The sequence below is a fragment of the Rana temporaria genome, chromosome 1, assembly GCF_905171775.1.
Source record: "Rana temporaria chromosome 1, aRanTem1.1, whole genome shotgun sequence".
Lineage (NCBI taxonomy): Eukaryota > Metazoa > Chordata > Amphibia > Anura > Ranidae > Rana > Rana temporaria.
Genome location: NC_053489.1, coordinates 613,528,352 through 613,555,472, shown reverse-complemented (window position 1 = coordinate 613,555,472; position 27,121 = coordinate 613,528,352). Strand labels below are relative to the sequence as shown.

The 27,121-nt window shown below is 43.8% G+C and overlaps 1 protein-coding gene across 1 annotated transcript; it reads left to right on the top strand.

The window, feature by feature from the left end:
* The first annotated feature begins 588 nt into the window (after positions 1-588).
* LOC120924349 (transmembrane emp24 domain-containing protein 11-like) lies at positions 589-26,721 on the top strand. Its single transcript, XM_040335250.1, has 5 exons — positions 589-808; positions 11,444-11,544; positions 14,523-14,648; positions 20,563-20,709; positions 26,180-26,721. Exons 1-5 carry the CDS (start codon positions 673-675, stop codon positions 26,327-26,329), a joined length of 660 nt encoding a protein of 219 aa, XP_040191184.1. The 5' UTR covers positions 589-672; the 3' UTR covers positions 26,330-26,721.
* The last annotated feature ends 400 nt before the right edge of the window (positions 26,722-27,121 follow it).

Sequence of the window (27,121 nt, the reverse complement as noted above, 5' to 3'; positions counted from 1 at the left end):
GGGCGTGACAAGGGGTGTGTCTTATGCCTGCATACTTTTGCTGATAGGTGTCCCTCATTCCCATCTAAAAAAGTTGGGAGGTATGCCTTTATAATGTGGTAGAACTGGAGATTCACATCATGGATGTGCAGCCGACAAATCTGGAGCAACTGCTTGATGCTATTATGGCAATATAAATCCAAATCTCTGAGGAATGCTTCCAACAATGAATCTATGCCAGAAAGAATGAAGGCAGTTCTGAATGCAAAAGGGGGTCCAACTTGGTATTAGCAAGGTGTATCTAATAAAGTGGCCGGTGAGTGTAATTTATTTATCATATTCTATTCTACCATATATATTTTTTTAAATAGTCGGAGATACAATCCCATGCCCCCTTAAAAGGGTTCCTATAACCCCTGGTATGGATACCCCAGGTCTATCCTTTCAGTCCAAACCTATAAAAAAGGTTTTGATTGAAGTTGGGCTTTAACTGGTCTTTTTTTTATCTTCTTCAGAATATTTCTAGTAACACTAGATATGTTAAAGTTTGCATTTCTGAATGTTAATAATTAACATGCAGATATTAAGCAGATGGCCTTTCTCATGAGAGTCAGTTTTGTGCTGCTAGCTCCTTTTGAACGCTGACTTCCATCTGTGCTTCTAGCGTGTTCTCTCTTTGCTGTGACTACAGACATGTCAGCAGCACATGTAGCATGTTTAGTGATCATCTTCAGTGTCTGGACATTGGCAAATGCCATGTACTATCATTCTGCAGAAAGAGAGGAGAAATGTGTCATAGAAGATCTCCCTGCTGAATTGCTGGTTACAGGTAAGAAATGACTACTGTCTCCATTCATAAAGTATATCTAAAGGCACAACTATTATTTTTATTTTTCAATAGAGTTGGGAATTATTAAAACTTATTTTTTTTTTGCTGTCCTTTAAAGGGTTATATCTCTTCTCTTTCTGTTTATTCTGTCCTGGAGAAACAACTGGAAGCGCAGGGTAGTCATACTTTATAGCTGTACAAGGGTCCTCTAAGACTTAGGGGTACATTTATACTAGATGAAGGACAGATGTTTGCCAGGACCCCTGCCACTGTCACATACAGTATACCTAGTCCTGTCTCATGTCTCACCAGATGTTCACTGCTACAATATTTTCCTTGGACAGTAGTTGGTATAGAAAATTCTATTCACACAGGGGCCCTATAGTGACTCTGTTCACCAGTCAGGAGATGAGAGGAAATTTCCCCAAAGTCAGGGGAAATCTATACTTAGGCCCCGTACACACGATAGAATCCATCCGCAGATAAATCCCAGCAAATGGGTTTCAGCGGATAGATCCTATGGTGTGTACACGCCAGCGGATCTTTTTCCGCGGATATATCTCCCCTGGGATGGATTCCAGCAGATGAATATTTGCTGACATGCAGAACATATCCATCTGCTGGAGTCCATCCCAACGGATGGATCCGCTGGTCTGTACAGACTCACCGAATCCATCCATCCGAAGGGATCCCCCGCATGCGTCGTAATGATTTGACGCATGCGTGGAATTCCTTATATGACAGCGTCGCGCACGTCGCCGCGTCATAATCGCGGCGACGGCGCGACACGTCATCGCAAGAGGATTTCGGCGCGGATTTCAATGCGATGGTGTGTACACACCATCGCATGAAAATCCGCCGAAATCCACGAGAGGATTTATCCGCGGAAACGGTCCGCTGGACCGTATTCGCGGATAAATTCTATCGTGTGTATGGGGCCTGAGTCTAGGTTCCCATCTGTACGGGCTGTGCTTGATGCATTTTTCAGGTACGTTTTGCAGTGCGTTTTTAAACCCTCGATTTTTAATGCGCTTTGCATGCAATTTTCATGTATTTTGCATTTACATTTTTCTTCTTTAAACACACTGTAAACACTCTGGGCCAGATCCATGTAGCATGTCCGGCGTAGCGTATCTCAGATATACTACGCCACCGTAACTTACAGTGTATTTCCCGTATCCACAAAGAATTTGCGCCGTAAATACGGCGGCATAGTGTAAATGTGTCGGCGTAAGGGCGCGCAATTCAAATCACTAAGTTGTGGGCGTGTTTTATGTTAATACGTCTTGACCTCATGTAAATTACGTTTTTTTAACGCCGCATGCGCCGTCCATGGGGGTATCCCAGTGCGCATGCTCCAAATTAACCCGCAACAAGCCAATGCTTTCGATGTGAACGTAATTCTACGCAAAGCCCTATTCGTGAACGTTTTACGCAAACGACGTAAACAACGGAAAATTTGACGCTGGCCCGACATCCATACTTAACATTGGCTACGCCTCATATAGCAGGGGTAACTTTACGCCGGAAAAAGCCTTACTGAAACGACGTTTAAAAAATGCGCTGGCCGGACGTACGTTTGTGGATTGGCTTATCTAGCTAATTTGCATACTCGACGCGGAAGTCGACGGAAGCGCCACCTAGCGGCCAGCGTAAATATGCACCTTAGATCAGACGGCGTACTAAGACGTACGCCAGTCGGATCTAGCCCAGCTTCTGGTGTATCTTGTCTTGTGGATACAAAACAAAGATATGCCGGAGCAACCTAGAAGTTACGCGGCGTATCAATAGATACGCCAGCGTAACTGCTTCGTGGATCTGGCCCTCTGTATATAGCTGGTTGCTAAGGAGCGAGCCGGGAAGCTGACCGTCACATCCTTAACAACCGATGAGTCATCAGCTGTCAGCGGGGTTTATCGCTGACAGCTGAATGTAAAAAAAGAATGTCTGGCAAAAGAAAAATGTTTTAAAAATGGAGTCCATACCAGGCCCTTCGGCATTACATCACCCGGAGAACCCACCCCTTATGACATCACTGGATGGCCACGCCCCATGGCTATATAAAAATGGCAGACAGCGGGAACCAACACCATGAAGGCAGCCAGCATCAGATTAAGACCGTTTTTTTCATTTTCAGTGGTTGTCAAGGATGCAGTGGCCGGCTTCTCAGCCCACTTCTTAGCAACCAGCTATTTACACTGTTTTTAAGGGGAAAATAGAAAAACTCAAAATGCATAAAAAATCGCACCACAAACACAACACTTGCATTTCTGGTGTGACTCCATTGAAGTCTAATACACGCAAAACAAAAAGTCCCTGACCCTTTCCAAAAATGCACCGGCTGCAAAAAGCATAGATAATAATGTGTACCATAGGAAACCATGTTAAATGAACTGTAGTGTGTTTCTGCAAATGGCAAAACACACTAAAAAATGCATAGGTGTGAACAGCACAGTTGCCAGCGGTACAAGTGTTCCCAACCTCCTGCTCTAATGACAATTGTACAATTTTGGATTTTACATAATTCCCTATTCCTGTGACAATGGTCATGATTTACTATTCATTAAAATTAGAAAAGACAAATCTCTCCTGTAGCTAGACTGATAGGGGTAAAATTATTATAGGGGTTTCAACACTTTCCAAAAACGTTTGGGCTTTAGAAACTCAATGCATGTACAAAGTATTCTTTTTTTTTAATTGTGAATGATAAAAAGCAGATTTATCTTATATCACATAATTCCAGAATAATCCCCAAAAATTTGTGGGATTTGTTCTCTAACAAACTTCTGAGGGCTTCACAGAACAGCTGTATTTATACTGAGATTAAATTACACACAGGTAGACTCTATATTATCAGAGTAAAGGGGGCTGAATACAAATGCACGCCACACTTTTTAGTATTTTACATTTTTTTTAAACAGAATTTTACAAAATTTTATACATTTTTTATTTGTAAAAAATTTGAAACCCCTTTATCATTTTCCCTTCACTTTATAATTATTTGCCACTTTGTGTTGGTTTACCACAAACAATCCCATTAAATAACATTTACATTTTTGATTGTAACATGAAAAAATGTGGAAAATGTCAAGGGATATGAATACTTTTTTAAGGCACCTATACTATTATGCCCAGTGCATTGCCTCATACTGGCCTGAAGATCTCTTCTTTACTGCTGCTGGCACCACTCTGGAGACCACTAGCTGGGATAAGAGGTGGAGTGCAGTTGGTATCACTTTGCATGGAACAGGAGCCAGCACTACAGGAGGCATCGCCTTATGCAGCTCTTGCTCCCTACTACAGCTCCAACTTTACAAGTAGTTCCTTTGCATTGCACTCTGTTTGATGCTCTGGGATTGCGGGTCAGAAAGACCAGAACGCGATCTTCCAGTCACCTGTGCATAATCTACTGGTTGCTGATCCCTTAAACTGATAAAATATATTACCAAAAGTATGGGGTTGCCTGCCTTTACATGCACATGAACTTTAATGACATCCTAGTCTTATGCCGCGTACACACGATCGGTCCATACGATGAAAATGGTCTGATGGATTTTTCCATCGGTTAACTGATGAAGCTGACTGATGATCAGTCATGCCTACACACCATCAGTTAAAAAACTGATCGTGTCAGAACGCGGTGAGGTAAAACACAACGCCGTGCTGAAAAAAAATGAAGTTCAATGCTTCCAAGCATGCGTCGACTTGATTCTGAGCATGCGTGGATTTTTAACCGATGGTCGTGCCTACAAACGATCGTTTTTTTTCTATCGGTTAGGTATCCATCGGTTACATTTAAAACAAGATTGAATTTTTTTAACCGATGGGGCCTACACACGATCGGTTTGGTCTGATGAAAACGGTCCATCAGACCGTTCTCATCGGTTTGACCGATCGTGTGTACGTGGCATTAGTCTATAGGGTTCGATATTGAGTTGGCCCACAATTTGCAGCTATAACAGTTCAACTCTTCTGGGAAGGATGTCCACAAGTTTTAGGAGCGTGTCTATAGGAATCTTTTGGTAATATATAGGTAGATTCAGGTACGGCCGTGCAATTTTAATACGGCGTAGCCTAGCGTGTTTACACTACGCTGCCTTAAGTAAGAGAGGCAAGTACATGATTCTCAAGGCACTTACCTCCTTACTTAGGGCGGCGTAGTGTAAACACGGCGGGCGTAAGGGCGCCTAATTCAAATGGGTTGGAGGGGGGCGTGTTGTATGGTAATGAGGCTTGACCTCACGTTTTTGACGTTTTTTGTTACTGCGCATGCGCCAGGCGCCTACATTTCCCAGTGCGCATTGCAGCTAAGTACGCCGTACAGGCCTTTTGATTTCGACGTGGACGTAAACGACGTAACTCCCGATTCGCGGACGACTTATGCAAACAACGTAAAAAATTCGAACCTCGCGGCAGGAACGGCGGCCATTCTTTAACATTGTTATTCCACCTCATAGGTGGAATAACTTTAGGCCGCCTAAGGCCTTACGGAAACGACGTAATTCGACTGCGGCGGCCGGGCGTACGTTCGTGAATCGGCGTACAAACTAATTTACGCAATGGAAGCGCCACCTAGCGGCCATCCGAAAAATTGCAATCTAAGATAGGACGGCGCAAGCCGTCCTATCTTAGATATGTTTAAGCGTATCTCTGTTTGAGCATACGCTTAAACATACGGCGGCGTAGATTCAGAGTTAGGTCGGCTTATCTACTGATAAGCCGGCCTAACTCTTTCTGAATCTACCTAATATTGTATATAACTATAAATTTGTACTTACCACATTTTGTTTCCTCTTTCAAAATTACTTGGTAGCCTTCCAATCCTCCAGACTTTCTTCAAAAGGGTGACAATATATTTACACTGAGGAGAAGGGATATTAGCATTGTCACTGCCATGTTGAACTTCCAGTGACTAGTGTGGGAGAGTGAAAGCGATAACACCAAATTTAACACACTTGCTCCCGATTCACACCTGAGACCTTGTAACACTAACGAGTCACATGACACCGGGGAAGAAAAATGGCTAATTGGGCCCAATTTGGACATTTTCACTTAGGGGTGTACTCACTTTTGTTGCCAGCGGTTTTAAACATTAATGGGTGTGTTAAGATATTTTGAGGGGACATCAATTTACACTTTTCTACAAGCTGTACACTCACTACTTTGTAGCAAAGTGTCAATTCTTCAGTGTTGTCATATGAAAAGATATAATCAAATATTTACAAAAATGTGAGGGATGTACTTACTTTTGTGAGATACTGTACATGTTCAAATAAATATGATATTTTAATCATTATCCAGTTTCTTTTTTGTGCCTTATTCAAAGTCCCAAACAGCCCCCCTTTTTTTTATAACATCTTTGGATCACACCTCCTGGGTCCAGAAGGGTGAAGACCTTTGCAACCCCTGTCATAATCCCATGGGAAAAAAAGAGAACCTTGAGATTTAGGAAAAAATTCAGGAGTTGGTTTAAAAAAATGCTTTGGGCAGAGATTGACTTTAAAGCGGTCCTCCACCCTAAAGTGGAGTCCCGCTGATCGGAACCCTCCCCCCCTCCGGTGTCACATTTGACACCTTTCAGGGGGGAGGGGGGTGCAGACACCTGTCTAAAGACAGGTATTTGCACCCACTTCCGGCCACACGCTACGGGCGAAAGACGGGCATTCCGTCACATCCCGTCTGTCGCCCGTTGTGTGCTGGGAACACTCGGCTCCCAGCACACAGCGTGTGAGCCAATCGGCGGGCGCAGCGCGACTCGCGCATGCGCCGTAGGGAACCGGGCAGTGAAGCCGCAGCGCTTCACTTCCTGGTTCCCTCACCGTGGATGGAGGGGGGAGCAGCAGGGTGACGAGCGATCGGCTCATCCTCTGCTGCGATCACCGCTGGACTCCAGGACAGGTAAGTGTCCTTATATTAAAAGTCAGCAGCTGCAGTATTTGTAGCTGCTAGCTTTTAATATATTGTTTTAGTGGCACATCCGCTTTAATGTGGCTGATTCATTAAATCTTGAAAAAGAAAGTCAGCGCAAATTGGAGTTCATGTCATATTGAGTCACTTGGGTTTCAAGTTCAACATTCATTTTTGTTAGACACGAATTCTAAATAATTGTTAGAGAGAGACAATATAGCCTCACATTACATCTGTAGAAATATTATTGAAGTAAAATCTGCATACGGTACATCTCTCACATTTAAAGAGAGGTCAGTATCAGGATGCATTTTAGTACTCAGCAAAACACTTTTATTTGATAAAGGAACAATATGACTCCATAGTGTTCTCTGGCTCAATGTTCTGCATGATGCCAAGGCTGCCGAATTTCGTTAATCCCAGCATGAATATTGTACACAATGAACAATTGCACATAACAGACAAAAAACATTATACAATATGCTGATGATGTCATTTGTATTTCGGCTCAGTAACCCTTGGAAAATGTAAGATATTGTTCCTTGGCATACTAATACTAAGTACATTTCAAATATGAAAGCATATCAATTTTATTTACAAGTAGCACAGAAGGTGTCTCAGCTATACATTCTAGTGAGGGTCCATTACACCCCAGTCAAACTTTTCAAAATGGGCAGGGTTCCTGACCCGATGTGTAACAGATGCAGGGTAATGTCTGGCGATCTGAATCATCTGCTCTGGCGCTGCCCCAAGCTCCACAGGTTCTGGACGGGGGTTCTGGCTACACTTAATTTGGTGTTCCAGACCAACGTCCCCCTTGACCCGCTGTACTGTCTGCTTGGAGTTTTGGAGGGAGTGGTAACGGAGGAGTTGACTCAAATGGCATTTAACAGAGCACTATTCCAGGCCAGGAATACCATTCTCCTGAATTGGAAATTGGAGGCGCCCCCCACGATTAAATCCTGGTTGACACATGGGCAGGATGCTTATAATAGAGAAGTACATTTATCAGCACAGGGGAAATGCGGGGAAATTTGACAGGCTGTGGGATGCATGGCTAGCTACACCTGGCTTGAGTCCTACGAAACTTGTTTAGATGAGGCTGCTGGGGGGTACTTAGTTTTGTGAGTTACGGGTGGGTGGGGGCGGGGAGCTTGCTACTGGATATGATCACTACTTGTTATGTTCTTGATGGAGAGACTCATTGTTAGTGTATTCTACATGTTATGTACGATATGTCATATTGTCATTCCCTGTATGTTTTGTGAGCAATAAAAACTTCTTTGATTTAAAAAAATAAATAAAATTATTTACAAACGTACCGTATTTATCGGGGTATTGCGCGCTCCGGCGTATAGAGTGCACCCCTAATTTTGACCTCTTTTTCCTGTAAAAAAAAATGTTATTACATTTTAATACTTACAGTTTTTGTGTCTTGCCCGGCGTACATCGGCGGCCTCGTCCGGTCGGGCGTCCGTCTGCGGCCTCGGCGGTGTCCTCCTGGCTTCTACCGTGCTGTCTTCATGGCGAATCCCCGCTTCCCACGCTCAGTTTGAAGCCTCCGCTGACGTATACCCAGCGTAGTACACTCGCGTATATTCGGCCAGGCTCGGCTTCTCACGCATAAACGTCACAGAGCGTGACTACGAGTGAAGCCGAGCCTGGCCGAATGTACCCGAGTGTACTGCGCTCAGTATATTGCGGCGCAGGCATTCAAACTAGGCGCGGGAAGCGGGTATCGGCGTATGTCGCGCACCCACGATTTTGCCCCGATTTTCAGGGCAAAAAAGTGCGCGATATACGCCGATAAATACGGTACTTGCTTTTAAAAACGAATTTGCGTTAAAATATTTGCTAGATGGTGACTAAAAAAAAAATTTAGCACCAATCTGCATGCTTACCCCCCTAAGCATAAATTCCCCCTCCTCCCAGTACAAATCTGCCCCCCCCCCCCTGCTGAAATCCCCACTGCCAGCACAAATCCTTGCTCCCCCATCATAGTTACATAGTAGGTGAGGTTGAAAAAAGACACAAGTCCATCAAGTCCAACCTATGTGTGTGATTATATGTCAGAAATACATTGTATATCCCTGTATGTTGTGGTCGCTAAGGTGCTTATCTAATAGTTTTTTTAAACTATTGATGCTCCCCGCTGAGACCACCTACTGTGGAAGGGAATTCCACATCCTTGCCGCTCTTACAGTAATGAACCCTCTACGTAGTTTAAGGTTAGACCTCTTTTCTTTTCATTTTAATGAGTGGCCATGTGTCTTGTTAATCTCTCTTCCACGGAAAAGTTTTATCCCTATTGTGGGGTCACCAGTACGGTGTTTGTAAATTTAAATCATATCCCCTCTCAAGTGTCTCTTCTCCAGAGAGCACACGTTCAGTGCTCGCAACCTTTCCTCATAACTAATGTCCTCCAGACCCTTTATTAGCTTTGGGTTTTTTTTGCCCTTCTTTGTACATCCTTCCTGAGGACTGGAGCCCAGAATCCTATGGTCCATGCCAACTGACCTTATTTTGTACAGTAAACTTTTTTGGGGACCTGTGTCAAATGCTTTTACAAAATCCAGATACACTACGTTTACGGGCCTCCTTTATCTAGATGGCAACTCACCTCCTCATAGAAGGTTAATAGATTGGTTTGGCAAGAATGATTCTTCTTGAATCCATGCTGATTACTGCTAATGATACCATTCTCATTACTAAAATCATGTATATAGTCCCTTATCATCCCCTCCAAGAGTTTGTATACTATTGATGTTAAGATAACTGGTCTGGAATTCCCAGGGATGTATTTTGGGCTCTTTTTAAATATTGGTGCTACATTGGCTTTTCTTCAATCAGTTGGTACCATTCCAGTCAGTAGACTGTCAGTAAAAAATAGGAACAATGGTCTGGCAATTCCTTGACTGAGTTTCCTAAATACCCTCGGGTGCAAGCCATCTTGTCCCAGTGATTTATTAATGTTAAGTTTCCCAAGTATAATTTTAATTCTGTCCTCTGTTAACCATGGAGGGGCTTCCTGTGATGTATCATGAGGATAAAACTGCAGTTTTGGTTACTGAAGCCCCCCGATTCTCTCGTGAGGACTGAGGAGAAGAATAAATTCAATACCTTCGCCATCTCCCCATACTTTTCAACCAGATGACCTTCCTCATTCTTTATGGGGCCAATATGGTCTATCCTCCCTATTTTACTCTTAACATACTTAAAGAATTTCCTGGAATTTTAGTTGCTTTCCTCAGCTATGTGTCTTTCATGTTCTATCTTAGCCGCCCTAATTGCACCTTACATTTCTTGTTGCATTCCTTATAAAGTCTGAATGCTGATGATGATCCCTCAACCTTGTATTTTTTGAAGGACAAAAAAAGGTGTCAGTAGGGCGGTGGAATTTGTCTGTAGAGCAGTAGAGCAGTAGACAGTGTCAGTAGGGCAGATGTTGGTATCAATAGGGCAGTGGACAGTGTCAGTAGTTTTTTTATTTTAGCAGTTGTAGGGGGGACTACAGGAAATTGGTTCCAGTAAATGCCACCTCTGTTGCCTCTGCTTGTCAACGGCGCAGCATACTAAGTTGTTCCTTTCCTGTGCCGCTCTGCGTATGTGGGAGAAGTAGTTGGGGTTGGTAAGGAAGGGACACAATCTACCCATCACCTGCCTGCGATCAACGTGTTGCTGACCACCATTTTACACTTAATCCTCCTTGTAATCCCAATATGAATTCTCACAACAACCTTCCCTAACACCTTCATAAACCCTCAACAAAAACACTCATACTGGGCAAACACACTTGAAGAATGTTGGACATGAGAATGGCAGCACCAGGGCCACACTTTTCCTCTACAAAATCCATCAAGAAACTTGGTGGCAGAGCTTTTTTGCCTAGGAAAACGGTTGTGTGTATGTTTTTTGTCGAGAAACCTGTCATGGATCTCGACGAGAAAAAGAGAGAACAAGTTCTCTTTTTTCTCGTCGGGAGACTCAATTTCCTAGTCGTGTTTCTCGTTGTGCTGGTTTATGACGAGAAACATATTCGTGTGTATGCTTAGAAACCTGTGCATGCTCAGAATAAAGTATGAGACGGGAGCGCACCTTCGGTAAAAGTAGCGTTCATAATGGAGATAGCACATTCGTTACATTTTTGTAAATATTTTATTATATCTTTTCATATGACAACACTGAAGAATTGACACTTTGCTACAAAGTAGTGAGTGTACAGCTTGTAGAAAAGTGTAAATTGATGTTCCCTCAATATATCTTAACACACACCCATAAATGTCTAAACCGCTGGCAACAAAAGTGAGTACACCCCTAAGTGAAAATTGGACCCAATTAGCCATTTTCTTCCCCGGTGTCATGTGACTCGTTAGTGTTACAAGGTTCAATGCATAGTAAAACATATCACAAATTCACACTCACTTGCTAGCCGATTCAAATTTGTATTGCCTCGTTTTCTGTCCTAAAGAAGAAGTTTTAAAATCACATCCAGGCGTTCTCCATCTTGCTTGTGGGCATTGTGAAGCCCACAAGCAAATACTTCCTGGATGCGATGATCATCTCCTGGGAGTCTCGACACATAACTCCCAGAAGACATTGCGCCCAGCTCACATGACACACTGGGCCGTCGGGGAAAAGGAGGGACACGCCCACTCCCGTGGGGAAACAATACCCGGAAGAGAGATAAAATCAACTGAATCACGGTAATCATTGTTTTTCTCTGATTAGGTCGTTATAAGATACAGAAGTGGGACTTAGGCCAACATGACTTCCTTCCATCTGCTCCCGGCCTTGGAATGGTTGTGACTATCAAGGCTCCAAATAGTGAGGTAAATGCTATAATATACAATAGTTTTCACGTTGCATTTTCACTGATTCTTTTAATATACTTGACTTGTTAAAGACTTCCACACTACGGGTATGAAATATTTAATGCAAGGTAAAGACCCAAAGACGTTACATTGCTAACTGTTGTTTACAGTACATGACCACTGCCAAATTGCTCCTGAATCTAACATTATTGAGTACAAGAGAGGCCTGTATTTGTTTCAAATTACCTAAAAGTAATTTACCTGTTGGAACTGGGAAAAGTAATAAGGCATGAATTATCATACCGCTACCTTCCTTTCTGACCTGAAAAAAAGTATTTTGAATTGCTAAGTGTGACGGAACCATTCCACACTGTGCTTGAGTGCTTCCGTCAGTATACCGCTTCCTCCAGTCTGAACATAGATATCAGATATTATAGCTGCATGTTGCAACCAAGAACTAGGTGAGACTAGCTCAGCTGCAAAACTGGAACACTTTATTTGAAAACTCAATGAGAATTTATACTACACAACCAGGAGACGCTGATCACATTATCATATGCAAACACAACTGTATACAGAAGTATAATTAACACTATAAACATACGTTAATTAAACTAGCCACCTGAACGCTCAAAGATCTCATTCCAGGTCAGACCTGCTAGCTTTGAGCTCACAAAGTACAATACACATTGGGCCAGATTCACGTAGAATCGCGGCGGCGTAACGTATCCTAGATAAGTTACACCGCCGCAATTTTTCATCGCAAGTGCCTGATTCACCAAGCACTTGCGATGAAAACTACGCCCGTGGCCTCCGACGCAAGGCGGGCCAATTCAAATGGGCGTGTGCCATTTAAATTAGGCGCGCTCCCGCGCCGGACCTACTGCGCATGCTCCGTTTCCTAACTCCCGCCGTGCTTTGCGCGCCGTGACGTAATTTTTTTGAACAGCGACGCGCGTAGTGTACTTCCGTATTCCCGGACGGCTTACACAAACGACGTTAAATTTTGAATTTTGAATTTGAATTTTGAATCTCAGCAGATATCACACTATATCCATAGAGCGCTTGGATCAGTACTATCTTCGGATAAATTCTGATATTTTTTATAAATTTTGAATTTCGACGCGGGAACGACGGCCATACTTTAGACAGCAATACACTTGCTTACTAAAGTTAGGGCACCAAAAAAAACGACTAACTTTGCGACGGGAAACTTGACTACGGATGACGTAGCGAACGCGAAAAACCGTTGTGGATCGGCCGTAACTCCTAATTTGCATAACCGACGCTGGTTTACGACGCAAACTCCCCCCAGGGGCGGCCGCGGTACTGCATCCTAAGATCCGACAGTGTAAAACAATTACACCTGTTGGATCTTAGGGATATCTATGCGTAACTGATTCTATGAATCAGTCGCATAGATAGAAACAGAGATACGACGGCGTATCAGGAGAAACGCCGTCGTATCTCATTTGTGAATCTGGCCCATTATTACAAGTATAAACACATCCCATAGCAGTCAATAGGTGAGTTAATTAGCAAAATTAACAATGTGTGAAAGACCCTTCAGACTAGTAGACAACAGGAGACCCAAGGCTTTCCAGATCTCATTACCTTGCATTCCTTTCACATACAGTACATCTGTCTACTGTGTCCCAAACTGGCAGATACCATCATGGCCTCCTTAATATATAACAGAACATCTATCTAAAATCTTGTAGCTACCTGAAATGCCAGGGCCCATAGTCAGTAGGCTAGAAGCTAGCATTCAGTCCCCTCCAAAATCCTCTGTCCCTGGTGAGTCTATCACACTAAACAAGCGGTATCAGCCCTACCTATTTAAGTTTTGATAGATTACACAGAACACACACCACCCCTAATCTCCTCCCCCTGCTCATCTCCACAACCCCTTCTTGTGCACAGGAAGAGAGTACTGAAATTATCTTTTTACAAAGGTTCTGTTGAAATCAACATACTTCAGCTATCTAACAGATATAGCTGTAGCACTCTTTAGCTTAGTGCGCTAGTGTGTACACATTCTCTCCCTCCCTACTCCAAATTCCCCTCCTAGCACAAATATTCCCCCCCCATCCCCCCTCTTAGCATAAACACCCCCAATATTTCCTACTAGCACAACCCTTCCCAAACCTCCCAAAAAAAGCCTCCCCCTCCCCCTCTTCCATATCACTGCTTCTAGCACAATCCCCCCATCGACTTTCCTAGCACAAATCATCTTCCCCCATCCCCCTCCCAGCACAAATCCCCCTCAATCACCACTCCTAGCACACACACACATTTCCCCTCCTAGAACAACTCTTACCCCCCACTGTCCCCCCAATTCCTCCTCCCAACACAAATCCCCAGCCCCTCAATCTCCTCGTGGTGCCCACTCACCTCCCATGATACTACATTGCCCAGGGCAGCTTCCCCTCCTGCCCATCCCTTGTCCTGGGCCCAGTCTTTCATATTCGGGAGGTAGCCACATAACTTTTGGGATATTGTGTGCTTTAAATGTTGCTTTATTTCATACTCTCTATGCAATATATGATGTACTTTCTAGCAAAGTGTTACATCTGATGTTTTTATTGCCTTTGTTGGGAAGATTTCTCCTCACATTATGGCCTTGTGACCCCCCCCCTCGCAAAGCCATTCACTGGGAAGCTCAGTGTATTGCTGTTTCTCCTCCCCTAGCTCTCTAAGATACTTATGTGTTACTTATGTGGTTGAGAACAGAGAAAATTTGATCACTTATAAAAAAAAGAGGAACGTGGTATATATATATATATATATATATATATATACATATATATATATATATATATATATATATATATATATATATATTTGTTATTATCTATACACCAATATTTTGCCTTTCTTTTTTTATTTTAAACTGAGTGGGTTGTTTTACATGGTGAGGGTTTACATACTGCACACTTTAAATGTACTGTATTGACCCCCTCACCTTTGTATAATTTATGTTGGTATATTTATAGATATTGCTGTCTAAATTGTATGGGCCGGATGGGAAGTTTACATTTACATCACATACTCCTGGAGAACATACCATCTGCATGCAATCAAATTCTACAAACCTTATCGCCTTTGCCTCAAACAGATTGGTACGTATCTTGCATGGTATGTGTAAAGCATTGACGGCAATAATTTTGAGTCAATAAGGTTTTCTAAATCCCTATCTATTTTTTTTTTTTTTTAAGGCTCCATTTACAGTTTTATGACTCCAAAGTCACGTGACTTTGGAGTGCAGCTTTGATGCAACTTTGGATAGTGTGACTTGAATGTGACTTGTTGTCCCTCTGCAAAGTCGGACCCACTGTTGCAATAATGCAAAAAAGGTTCGGGGTACGACTTGTCATGCGACTTTGATGACAAGTCGCACAAGTGTGAATGGGGAGTTAGGGTGGCAAAGAAAATGCATACACTGCACTACCATAAACTCTTCACAGCAACGTGTCTGTGGCTCAGTCAGGGTAATGTGTGGCCAGTGCCAAATTGACAAATAGCCAGGGTAAGCACCGGCCTATGACCCTCTCACACCATCTAAGGGCTCTGTAACAACAGATCAAAATAATATTGATTTGATCTTCAAAGAAAAGGCGAGAGGGGCCCCAAGGTTTTCATTGTCTAGGGGACCATAGAGTTTACAGTAGTGATGGTCATCTCCACCTAGCGACCAACATGCGCGCTACTTAGCTCAATGTTATCCCACTAGAGCGTATGTACAAGAAACCTCCAGAAACCAGTGGGGGGGGGGGGCAAGTTTTCGACTGTCCAGGGGCCTCCACAGAGTTTACAGTAGTGATGGTCCTCTCCATCTAGTGACCGACATGCACTCTACTTAGTTCAGTTATCCCACTTGAACATACGTACAAGAAACCTCCAGAAAAAAGCAAGGGGGGCCCCAAGATTTAGACTGCCTAGGGGCCTCCACAGAGTTTACAGTAGTGATGGTCCTCTACATCTAGCAGCCGATGTGCACACTACTTAGTTCAATGTTATCCCACTAGTGTACGTATGAGAAACCTCCAGAAAACAGCAAGGGGGCTCCAAGGTTTCGACTGTCTAGGGGCCTCCACAGAGTTTACAGTAGTGATGGTCATCTCCATCTAGCAGCCGACATGCACGCTACCTAGTTCAATGTTATCCCTCTAGAGCAGTGGTTCTCAACCCCTCTAGTGCCGTGACCCCTTGATAAAAGTTCCCAAGTTGTGGGGACCCCTAACAGTAAAAATTTTCGTAGTGTGGGTTGTCAACACCCAAGGCAAAGCAAGTAATTTGCGCCCCTAACCCTTACATTTGTGAAGTATAAAACCCCTTATGGTACATTTTAGTATGTACCACTATTTGTTATCCTTTCTTTCCCTTTTATCTCTCTATCCTAATTTCTTCTTTTTTTCCCTCCATCCCTCAATCTATCTGTCTTTCTTGCACTCAATCTTTCTCTCCCTTTTAGTTTGTTGTTCCCCCTCTTTTCCTTTCCACGTATTCTCTATTTGTACTGGTGCTGGTGGGAGAGTTGGGATGAGTGGCAGTGCTGGTGGGAGAGTTGGGATGAGTGGCAGTGCTGGTGGGAGAGTTCTGATCAGCCAACATAGGTGCTCTTGATCAAGGTCATTTGCTAATCTGAGAACTGTAGTGGGGACCTTTAATGGGAACTATAATCACAGGTAGTGCTACTCACTATGTCTCCCACTTCACATTCCTCACCAGTCAGCTGACCTAAAGTCTCTGCCCCCCCCCCCCAGCCATGTTGTGAACTGAATGGGCGTCTGCAAAGAGGCCGAGTGGGCGGCTGTGGGCTCCAGGGACAGCCCTGCTGGGTGGCTGCAAAAGAGGTGTGGGCTTTAGGAACAGCCCAGGATTTGGTGACCCCTGGCAAATCATCATTTGACCCACGAAGGGGGTCCCAACCCCAGGTTGAGAACCACTGCACTAGAGCATGTGTAGGAGAAATCTCCAGAAACCAGCAAGGGAGGGCCCCAAGTTTTCGACTGTCTAGGGGCCTCCACAGAGTTTACAGTAGTGATGATCATCTCCATTTAGCGGCCGAACATGCATGCTACTTAGTTCAATGTTATCCCACTAGAGCATATGTACGAGAAACCTCCAGAAACTAGCAGGGGCGTGGGGGTTTGATTGTCTAGTGGCCTCCACAGAGTTTACAGTAGTGATGATCATCTCCATTTAGCGGCCGACATGCACACTACGTAGTTCAATGTTATCCCACTAGAGCATCACACAAGAAACCTACAAAAACCAGTGAGGCGGGCCTCAAGATTTCGACTGCCTAGTGGCCTCCACAGAGTTTAATCCGGCTGGGCTGAGGCTGCAGAGAAAGGCATGTGTGTTTGAGCTTTGGGGTGCACACCCTAATGTAATAGGCTGTGCACACCTATGCTGGTGGTGCTGTGGAGGAGGCGGGGTACAAGGGGCCCAACAGCAGGTGGAACGGGGTGCAGATCCTAGAACCGATTCCCATGCAGCACAGCCGGAGGTAAAAAGAGGAGTAGAAGCTGGCAGTGTTGCAGGGGGGGGGAGGGATCCACACGAGTCACAATAGGGCTGTACACAGCTGACCATTTTTTTGAACTGATGGGGCCCGGGCCCAAGGCAGGAGGACTGGCTGTACTTCCTTATCAGCGTCTCTGATACTATTTTACTGTAGAGAGAGATCTGAATGAAAAAAAGGACTTTTAGACAATACAGTTTGCTGTTAGAAAGAAAAAAAATTGAAAAATGTATTGCTCTTGGCATGACTGGTTTACTACTAGTGTCTTTGCTACTTAAACCAATTACAAACCCCAAAACCTCTTAACCCCCTATATAAACCATGCAACACCTTCTGGATTAAATGGCCACTAAAGGCCCCTTTATTTAATACCAAAATGTAAATATTAAAATAACTTTAATAAAATACCATTTATAAATATATATATCTTTATAAAACTTCATATATATATTTACCAAAAATAGAATAAATTAACCCAAACACAACAATTATACAAAACTGCTGTAAACGAGGGGTTCCTGAGAGAAGGGAAAGAAAAAGTGCTAGGTAATCGGCTGTACTCCATCAGGAAGCATCCTGGCCTCTAGCCGTGCTCCAATCAGCTCACGAGACAATGACTTCCTCCTTCATTTCACTCTTCAGCACGATTGACCAATAGCCCCCACCTAACCAGATAGGGAAGGTGCCCATCCCATGACAGGCCCCAACTCCTACCAACCATCTCAGGTATATACATCCCATATATATATACCAACCACCACCCAACCCTCAGGAACCCCAGACCAATGCCAACGTCCACCTGAAACACAAAAATAACATTAAAAACAAATACCCATACCAGACACTTCCACAGGGAGGGAGGGAGGGAGGGAGGGAAAAAACAGTCTGTGTGTTACCTCTACCATGAATAGGGCCGGAATGACCAGCCCCGCCCACCCACTACTTTTTACAAACCCTCCTCGTGCTAGGTAACCCCTAACACCTCATTTCCCTATCCTGTGTGTGCACCTCACAGTGTTCCCCCAGTCATGTGGCCCCTCCGCCTGGGTTCCCCTTACTATGGGGCTTTCTTTAATGACTTACCATTTTTTTTAATGCTGATAGGGGTTCATGGCTGACCAGATATTTGTAAACAGCCATCACACATTGTTGAATGCCTCCAGTACACAAAGCAGCAAATCACTATCCATCACATGCCAGAAAACACAACATTAAGACTAAATACAGTGTATACCCAAGCTTCTAAATCTGTGCCATCATTCACAATACAAAACATAAAATATTTAGATGGAGATTTCACTGTAACTGAGATGGTGGAGCAAACAAATCTACTTAGACAATTTCACAGTCCATTTTCCCAAAAGCCAGTTAGTGTAAATACGTGAGAGCGGAGGCGCTGAGGCTTCCTGAGTGTAGAATGGAGCTAATATTGCAGAGACATGCTGGAAATCAGTTCAGTGTCTGCTCCATTATTCTGCTCCAGTGAGATGTAGAAGAGAGCCGAGCCATACTCATCACAGTTGGAGGAAATTCCATACAAATCATCACTACCTCCTCACTCTTTAGATTGTCACTCCGGATGTCTTTATAGTTTGTTAGGATTTCACAGATGGAGCACAGGATAATCGTTCAGATTCAGGGGCCAGAAGGAACCACAGCGACTTTTAATAAAACAGTACAGTATTGCAAAAAAATTATATTAACCCTAACATGGAACTGTTCTTATTTTCACCATTTGGTCTATTAAAGCCTACTTTCACACTGACGCGGTAGGGGCCTCGGCGGTAAAGTGCCACTATTTTTAGAGCCGCTTTACCATAGTTTTTGTGCCACAAACTGTCAAAAAAGGGTTAAAGCTGCCCGCAAAGCGCCTCTGCAGTGGCGCTTTGCCATCGGTTCGGCGGTGCTACCCATTGATTTCAGTGGGCAGGGGTGCTTTAGGAGCGGTGTATACACCGCCTCTACAGCACCTCAAAGATGCGGCAAGCAGGACTTTTTTGAGCGTCCAGCCGGAATACCGCTCCAGTGTGAAAGCCCTTGGGCTTTCACATTGTAGTGAAAGAAGAGGCTCTTTCAAGGTGCTTTGCAGGCACTATTATTAGCGCTATAGCGCCTGCAAAGCACCTTAGTGTGAAAGTAGCCTGAGGCCTCGTACACACGACCATTTTCCTCAACAAAATCCATCAAGAAAATTGGTGGGAGAGCTTTTTTGCCGAGGACAACAGTCGTGTGTATGTTTTTCATCGAGAAAACTGTTGAGGAACTCGACGAGAAAAAAAGAGAACATGTCTCAATTTCCTCGTGTTTCTCGTCGGGCTGGTTTACGACGAGAAACACGTTTGTGTGTATGCTTAGAAACCCGCGCAGAATAAAGTATGAGACGGGAGCGCACCTTCGGTAAAAGTAGCGTTCGTAATGGAGATAGCACATGTGTCACGCTGTAACAGACTGAAAAGAGTGAATCGTCTCTCACCAAACTTTTACTTAACACGCAGTAACATGAGATTAGCAAAAGCAGCCCCAAGGGTGGCGCCAGTGGAATCGAACTTCCCCTTTATAGTGCCGTCGTACGTGTTGTACATCACCGCGTTTGAGAACGACGAGATTTTGTCTTGACAGTGTGTATGCAAGGAAAGCTTGTCAACAAGCCTGACAAGGAACTCGTCGAGGAAAACGATGTTTCTTTTACGACGAGTTGCTCGGTCGTGTGTACGAGGCGTAAGGGTTTGTTCACCTTTAGCAGAAAAATGCCTATGCAGATAAGGGGCACCGGTAGGTAAAAATAAACTGTGCAGCTATGAGCAAAGTTGAATAATGCCCTTGCTATTTGAACTAAGTAGTTTCTTCACGTCGGCCGCTGGCTGGAGATGACCAACACTACTGTACATTACTTACATTAATGTAGGTTGTACCAATAAGCAATATAAGAAAGCTCCATTGTAATTTTCTTTCAAGATCAAATCAAAAGTATTTGCCCTTAAACAGCATAGGACCCATAGGCCAGTGCCTACTCTGCCTATTTGCTAACCTGGCACTGGATGATATTATCACCATACCATTTTTACATAGGCAGACTGCCGTTCTGCCTTTCTCCCAAACAATCGGCGGGTCCTGGCCAGACATGCTGATTGGCTCCCGCTGTGTCCAATCACAGCAGGAGCGGGTCTTCTGGCTGCACGTGTGCTTGCCCCAGAATCGGAATTGTCAGATCATGTATTAGGTACACAATCTGGCACAGAGATGCCGCCCTGCAACAGTATATCTACGGTGGGCAGTCGGTCGCTAAGTGGTTAAAGTTGTAATAAATCCAAAACCGATTTTTGTTTTACTATATTGCAGCTTACCAATCATTAGATGTGTTGGCTGATTGATTTCCCTTTTTATGCTTTTTTTCCTCTGCACATAGAAGGTTTTTTAACTTAATGCTGAGAATGCATTAAAACCTTCTACCTTTACAACCCATAAAACTGTGGCAGTAATGACAGCATCATCATTATACTTTTCAGCGCATACACTTGGACATTCAGGTTGGTGAACACCCTCTTGATTTCTCAGCTGTGGACCCAAAGGACAAAGTGAAGGAAGTTTCCAACATTTTAGAAAACCTTCAAGGGGAAATGAGCCATATCATGAAAGAACAAGAATATCAGCGGGTATGTTTATACATGCAATTTCTGTAATTACTTTTTACTTCAAGTATACAGTACCGCTTTACAAGTAACTAACCACTTCAGCTCCGGAAGGTTTACCCCCTTCATGACCAGGCCCTTTTATGCGATACGGCACTGCGTTTCTGTAACTCACAATTGCGCGGTTTCGCGGCGCTGTACCCAAATAAAAATGTTGTCTTTTCTCCCCACAAATAGAGCTTTCTTTTGGTGGTATTTGATCACCTCTGTGTTTTTTATTTTTTTGCACTATATACAAAAAAAGACCAACAATTTTGGAAAAAAATAACAATATTTTTTACTTTGTGCTACAAAACATTTCCAGTAAAAAAATGTAAAAAAAAAAAATCAAATTTCTTCATCAATTTAGGCCAATATGTATTCTGCTACATATTTTTTGGTAAGCAAACTCCCAATACGTGTAAATTGATTGGTTTGCACAAAAGTTATAGCGTCTACAAACTATGGGATATATATTTTTTTACTAGTATGAGTGGCGATCAGTGACTTTTAGCAGGACTGCGATATTGCAGAGGACAAATCGGACACCTAACTGACACTTTTTGGGGACCAGTGACATAATAAAGTCACTAATGACACTGGCAGGAAAGGGGTTAACATCAGGGGCGAGCAAAGGGTTAAATGTGTTCCCTGGGAGTGATTGCTAACTGTGTGGTGCTTTGACTGGGGGATCATTAAAGCGGGAGTTCACCCAATTAGTTATTTTTTTCTCTTTTCCCCTTAGATTCCTGCTCGTTTTGTCTAGGGGAATCGGCTATTTGTTTTAAAATATGATCTGTACTTACCGTTTTCGAGATGCATCTTCTCCGTCGGCTTCCGGGTATGGGTCTTCGGGAGCGGGCGTTCCTTCTTGATTGACAGTCTTCCTAGAGGCTTCCGACGGTCGCATCCATCGCGTCACTCGTAGCCGAAAGAAGCCGAACGTCGGTGCGGCTCTATACTGCGCCTGCGCACCGACATTCGGCTTCTTTCGGAAAATCGTTACGCGATGGATGCGACCGTCGGAAGCCTCTCGGAAGACTGTCAATCAAGAAGGAACGCCCAGTCCCGCAGCCCATACCCGGAAGCGACGGAGAAGATGCATCTCGTAAACGGTAAGTACAGCTCATATTTTAAAACAAATAGCCGATTCCCCTAGACAAAACGAGCATGAAGCTAAGGGGAAAATGTGTTCTCTATGGGTGAACCTCTGCTTTAAGATCTGTGTTCCTGCTTAGCAAAAACACAGGATCAGTGCATTCCCCTCTCACAGAACGACGATCTGCCTTGTTTATATAGGCAGACCGCAGTTCTACCTTTCTCCCGAACGATCAGTGGATCCCACCAGACCCGCTGATTGGCTCCTGCTGTGTCCAATCACAGCAAGAGTGGGTCGCCGGCTGCGCGTGCGCACCACAGACAAGTAAGTGTCAGATTACAAACTAGGTACGTGATCTGGCATAGAGCGGCCGCCCTGCCACAGTATCACTAAGCGTTCAAAGTGGTAATAAACCCCAAACCAAATATTTACTATATTACAGTTTACCAATCATTAGATGTGTTGGCTGGATTGATTTCCTATTTTATGCTTTTTTCCGCTCTGTTTTTTACCTGGTGATCTGGCCAGTAACACACCTCCTGTATTAGAGCGCCCCCACTCTGTGTTTCAATAGTTTTTATTGAACGTTTTACAGTAATTACAGTAATAGTAAGTACAGGGTAAAGTTTCATTAGCTTTCCATCAGTAAACTTGCATTCATAGGTTTGAGAGCAATATTCAAAAAAGAATAACACATTAAACTGAGTTTACAAGAGCGTTAATGGCTTAGGTGAATAAGGTTTACAAATACCGTATTTATCGGCGTATAACAAAAAATGTTTTTTTTTTTTTTAATAAACCACTTTGAAGCAAAATAATGGTATCTGAGCATCAATGCAGCCTGATCTGTATCCATCTGCAGCCTCAATGCAGCCTGATCTGTGCCCATCTGCAGCCTCAATGCAGCCTGATCTGTGTCCATCTGCAGCTTCAGTGCAGCCTGAAAAAATAATAAAAAATAAATAAAAAAAAGGGGGGATGCCATCCGGGCCCCTTAGAGGTCGGAGGCTTTGGATGCGGACGAACGAAAAAATAATAATTAATTAATAATAAAAAAGGGGGATGCCTGGGGACCACCAGGCCCCTTTCAGGTGTACTGCCTGTACCCCCCCTGATGGCGGCCCTGTATATATATATATATATATATATATATATATATATATATATATATTTATTTATTGATTATTTATTTCAGTATTGTATAACATAAGTATAACATAAGTGTAATCATATAGCGCTGCTCCATCTTATACATTCTATTTCCCTTTGGTGCTGATGACACTATAGGAGTCCAGCACCTACATATCCACTATTGCACTTTATTTTTTGTTACTTTTTTTATTTTATACACAGAGTAGCGCATAAGTATTCTTTTTACACTATAGTTACAGCAAAAATATTTTACATAAATAAATAAGAACTAATTATTGTAAGCACCCCTGTTAGTGTTAAATGGTTTGTATCAAACCCTCGAACGGCTACATCTGCAGGACAGCTTGTTCAGTTGAAAAACAGACTTACTGGTTGGATCACCTGGTGAAAATAAAGGAAAGAAAACCTAAAAAAGAAAATGAATAATTGGTAAACAACAGTATAGTAAATGTTGGCTTTGGGTTTAATACTGCCTTAAAGAGGAATTAAAAGCACAAAAAAAAGCAAAAAAAAAAAACCCCTGCAAGACAAAGGCATAATGAGCTAGTATGCATAGCATACTAGCTCATTATGTTGTATTCACCTCCGATCGAAGCCCCCACAGCCATCCTTGTTCACCACTCGGGCAGCCGGCATCTTTCTCGGGGGTTACTTATGGGTATCGCGGCTCCGGTGCTGTGATTGGCCAGAGCCGCAATAATGTCACTACTGGGCATTGGGCGCGGGAGCCGCCAGTCACGGCACAGCCTCCCTTTGGAATGGCACGATCGCCGTTGCTAAAGTGCGGCTGCATCGATGTCTACGGCGCATGCGCCGTAGACATCGGCGCCCGTGATTTTAGTAAATATCTCCTAAACCGTGGAGGTATAGGAGATAGTTCAAGCACCTACAGGTAAGCCTTAATCTAGGCTTACCTGCAGGTTAAGGTGGTTGTAAAGGGTTTACAACCACTTTAAATATTAATACCAAGTACATCCAAGATTTGGAACATCGACGCCTTGTGAATAATACCATCTGTGCCACAATGGATTTTAAATCTGGCCATTGATTGAAGTGGTTCTGCGACACTACAGAAATGTATTCATTCATTTGGAGAGATTTCCTGTGGTCTGAACAGTGACTTGGTGGTTAGCCCTTCTTTCTCAGAGCACTGGTTCAAATCCTGGTCAGGACAGCATTTATAAGAAGTTTGTATGTTCTCCCTGTGCTTGAGGTTAATGGGCTCCTTTCCAAAATGGCCTTAGTATGCATGTGAGATAGGGATCTCAGATTGTGAGCTCCGTGACGGCAGGAACTGTTGTGAATGTACAGTGTGTAAAGGACTGTAAAATATGTTGGCACTATGTAAAAAAAATAAAAATGTAAATGCCTGCTTGAGTACCATTCTCTGTTTTGATTGGACATTGTTGGCTGTCAGAAGTAAAGTACCCAAGCTGGTACTGAATGAATGGATAGCTAAATAACTGCCCCCAAAAAAATGTTTTTCATGACCAGGGCCAGAACAAGGAATGGGCAGGAGGGAAAGATGCCCAGGGCCCAGCTGTAGGTGCGGTACACCCTAATGAGTAATTCACACCTCCGCGACAAGATACGCCGCGTACGCGGCGTATTTTGCTGTGAGTGTGTAACTTTTTTTTTTTTTTTTAACAAAGCCTTCCCATTGCTTTGTATGGCCGAACGCCAATGCCGCCTGAAAAAAAGGGTCCGGGACTTTTTTTCTGGCGGCAGGCGTACGGCGTCTATGAGATGTGAACCATCTCCATAGACAGCAATGGGAATTCTCCCCTCCAGCGGCACGAGCGTCCGGCGTCGGGCGTTTTGTTGCGGAGGTGTGAATGGGCTCTTAATGCGCCCAATCTCCAGATTAGTGGCTAGTCACCACAAGGCTGCTCTGGCAGCTAGGCCTTCACACTTTGCTCCAACTCGCTGCCCACAAAAGAAAAAAAAAAAACTCCACTTCTGAAACTACCTTTTAATTGCCAGGAAGCAAGCAATTGGCCATGCATGTGCAGTGCACACCAGGGCTGTCTTAATGAGAGGGCACACCTGGGCACTGCTCAGGGGCCCCAGCTGAATGGGGGGCCCCTACACTTTTCCCAAAGCAGTTGGTCCTTGAGCCCATGCTGCCCCGAAATTGGGGGCCCCATGATGGCACTGAAAGTGATAGATGCAAAGGGGAGGCAGATTCACAACCGAGATACGATGGCGTATCTCCAGATACGCCGTCGTATCTCTGCGTTGTGCCGTTGTATCTATGCGCCTGATTCTTAGAATCAGTTACGCATATATATCTGTTAGATCTGACAGGCGTAAGTCTCTTACGCCGTCGGATCGTAACTGCATTTTTACGCTGGCCACTAGGGGCGTGTACGCTGATTTACGCGTCAAAATATGTAAATTAGCTAGATACTCGAATTCCCGAACGTACGCCTGGCCGACGCAGTAAAGTAACACCGTTTACGTTAGGCTTTTCCCGGCGAATAGTTACCCCTGCTATATGGTGGCGTAAGTGCAGCGTAACAATGTTAAGTATGGCCGTCGTTCCCGCGTCGAAATTTGAAAAAGTTTGTTTGCGTAAGTCGTCCGTGAATGGGGCTGGACGTCATTTACGTTCACGTCGAAACCAATGACGTCCTTGCGGCGTACTTTGGAGCAATGCACACTGGGAAATTCCACGGACGGCGCATGCGCCATTCGGGAAAAACGTCAATCAAGTCGGGTCACAGAAGATTTACATAAAACATGCCCCCCTGATCCAAATTTGAATTAGGTGGGCTTACGCCGGCCGATTTACGCTACGCCGCCGCAACTTACGGAGCAAGTGCTTTGAGAATACAGCACTTGCCCGTCTAAGTTGCGAAGGCGTAACGTAAATCAGATACGTTACGCCCGCACAAAGTTACGCAATCGTACGAGAATCTGGCCCTTAATGTCTGTTTACCTGCATCATTGTAGGGGCCCCAGAGCATTACTTTGCCCAGGGGCCCATGATGCTGTTAAGACGGCCCTGGTGCACACTCCATGCCAGCTGTAGCAAAGGGTGCAGAGAATGAATGCAGGGCAGTACACCCATTTTACACCATGCATTAGGAGTGGGAGACTAGGTGCAGTTATCCTTCCGAGCCCTGGGCGCTGAACCAGACTGCTTGTAACAAAGTCTACAATGTTGTTTTCTGATTACAGTATTACTTGTTCCCTTTTCAGGAGCGAGAAGAATATTACAGACAGAAGAGTGAAGACATGAACAGCAATGTTTTATGGTGGGCTATTGTGCAAACCATCATCCTCACCTCTGTTGGCATCTGGCAGATCAAACGCCTAAAAGATTTCCTCATCGCCAAAAAAATTGTATAATTGTTCAGCTAGGGATGAATGCCTACTTTAAACTTGTTAGCCAGAGGAGCCTCTTCATTGATCCACGCTCTCCCCCTGCCCAAAATCCTGGTTTTACTTTGTTACTATGTGTTTGCCACATTCACTTGTCTAATGAGTGCCCTTAGTGACCACATGGGTGGTCTCGCTGGACAAGGCAAAGATCAATGAGACGAACCTCTATGGGAGGGGCTTAGGCAGGATCTTCACTTCTGAAATGGATGACTGGTTCAATTTAATTAAATCCCCTGAAAACTCTTTCAGTCAATGTAAAATGTTTGAAAGTGTCCCCTCAACTCATGCATGAAAACTTTCTTTTGTTACCTTAGAATAATATAGGAGGATTCCCATTCGTCAGGTAATAATAAACTGTTTGTGAAAAAAATAAAGTGTATGCAGATTATTATGTCATGTACATTTATTTTTCATTTTTTTATAGAAAAACATACTAGGTCTATCGTCAGCAGATAACAAAAAGATAAAAGACTCTAGAGGAAATAACAGAATTTTCGTACTCACTGTAAAGCCACTGTAAAGCCATGGAATGACATTCTATTCAGGAACCATGGGCTATACTGCCATCTACAGGAGGATGGACACAAAAGGACCGAGCCCTAGGGGCTATTACCCTGGTCCCGTGTCATGCATGTCTCAGTTATAGCTAATAGTATCAAAAATGACAACCAAGTAGAAGGGGACCTGTGCCCCTCAATTGACTCTGAATCCTGTTTTTTTTTTCTATTATCCATTGAAGGCAGGGCATACCGGGCTGTC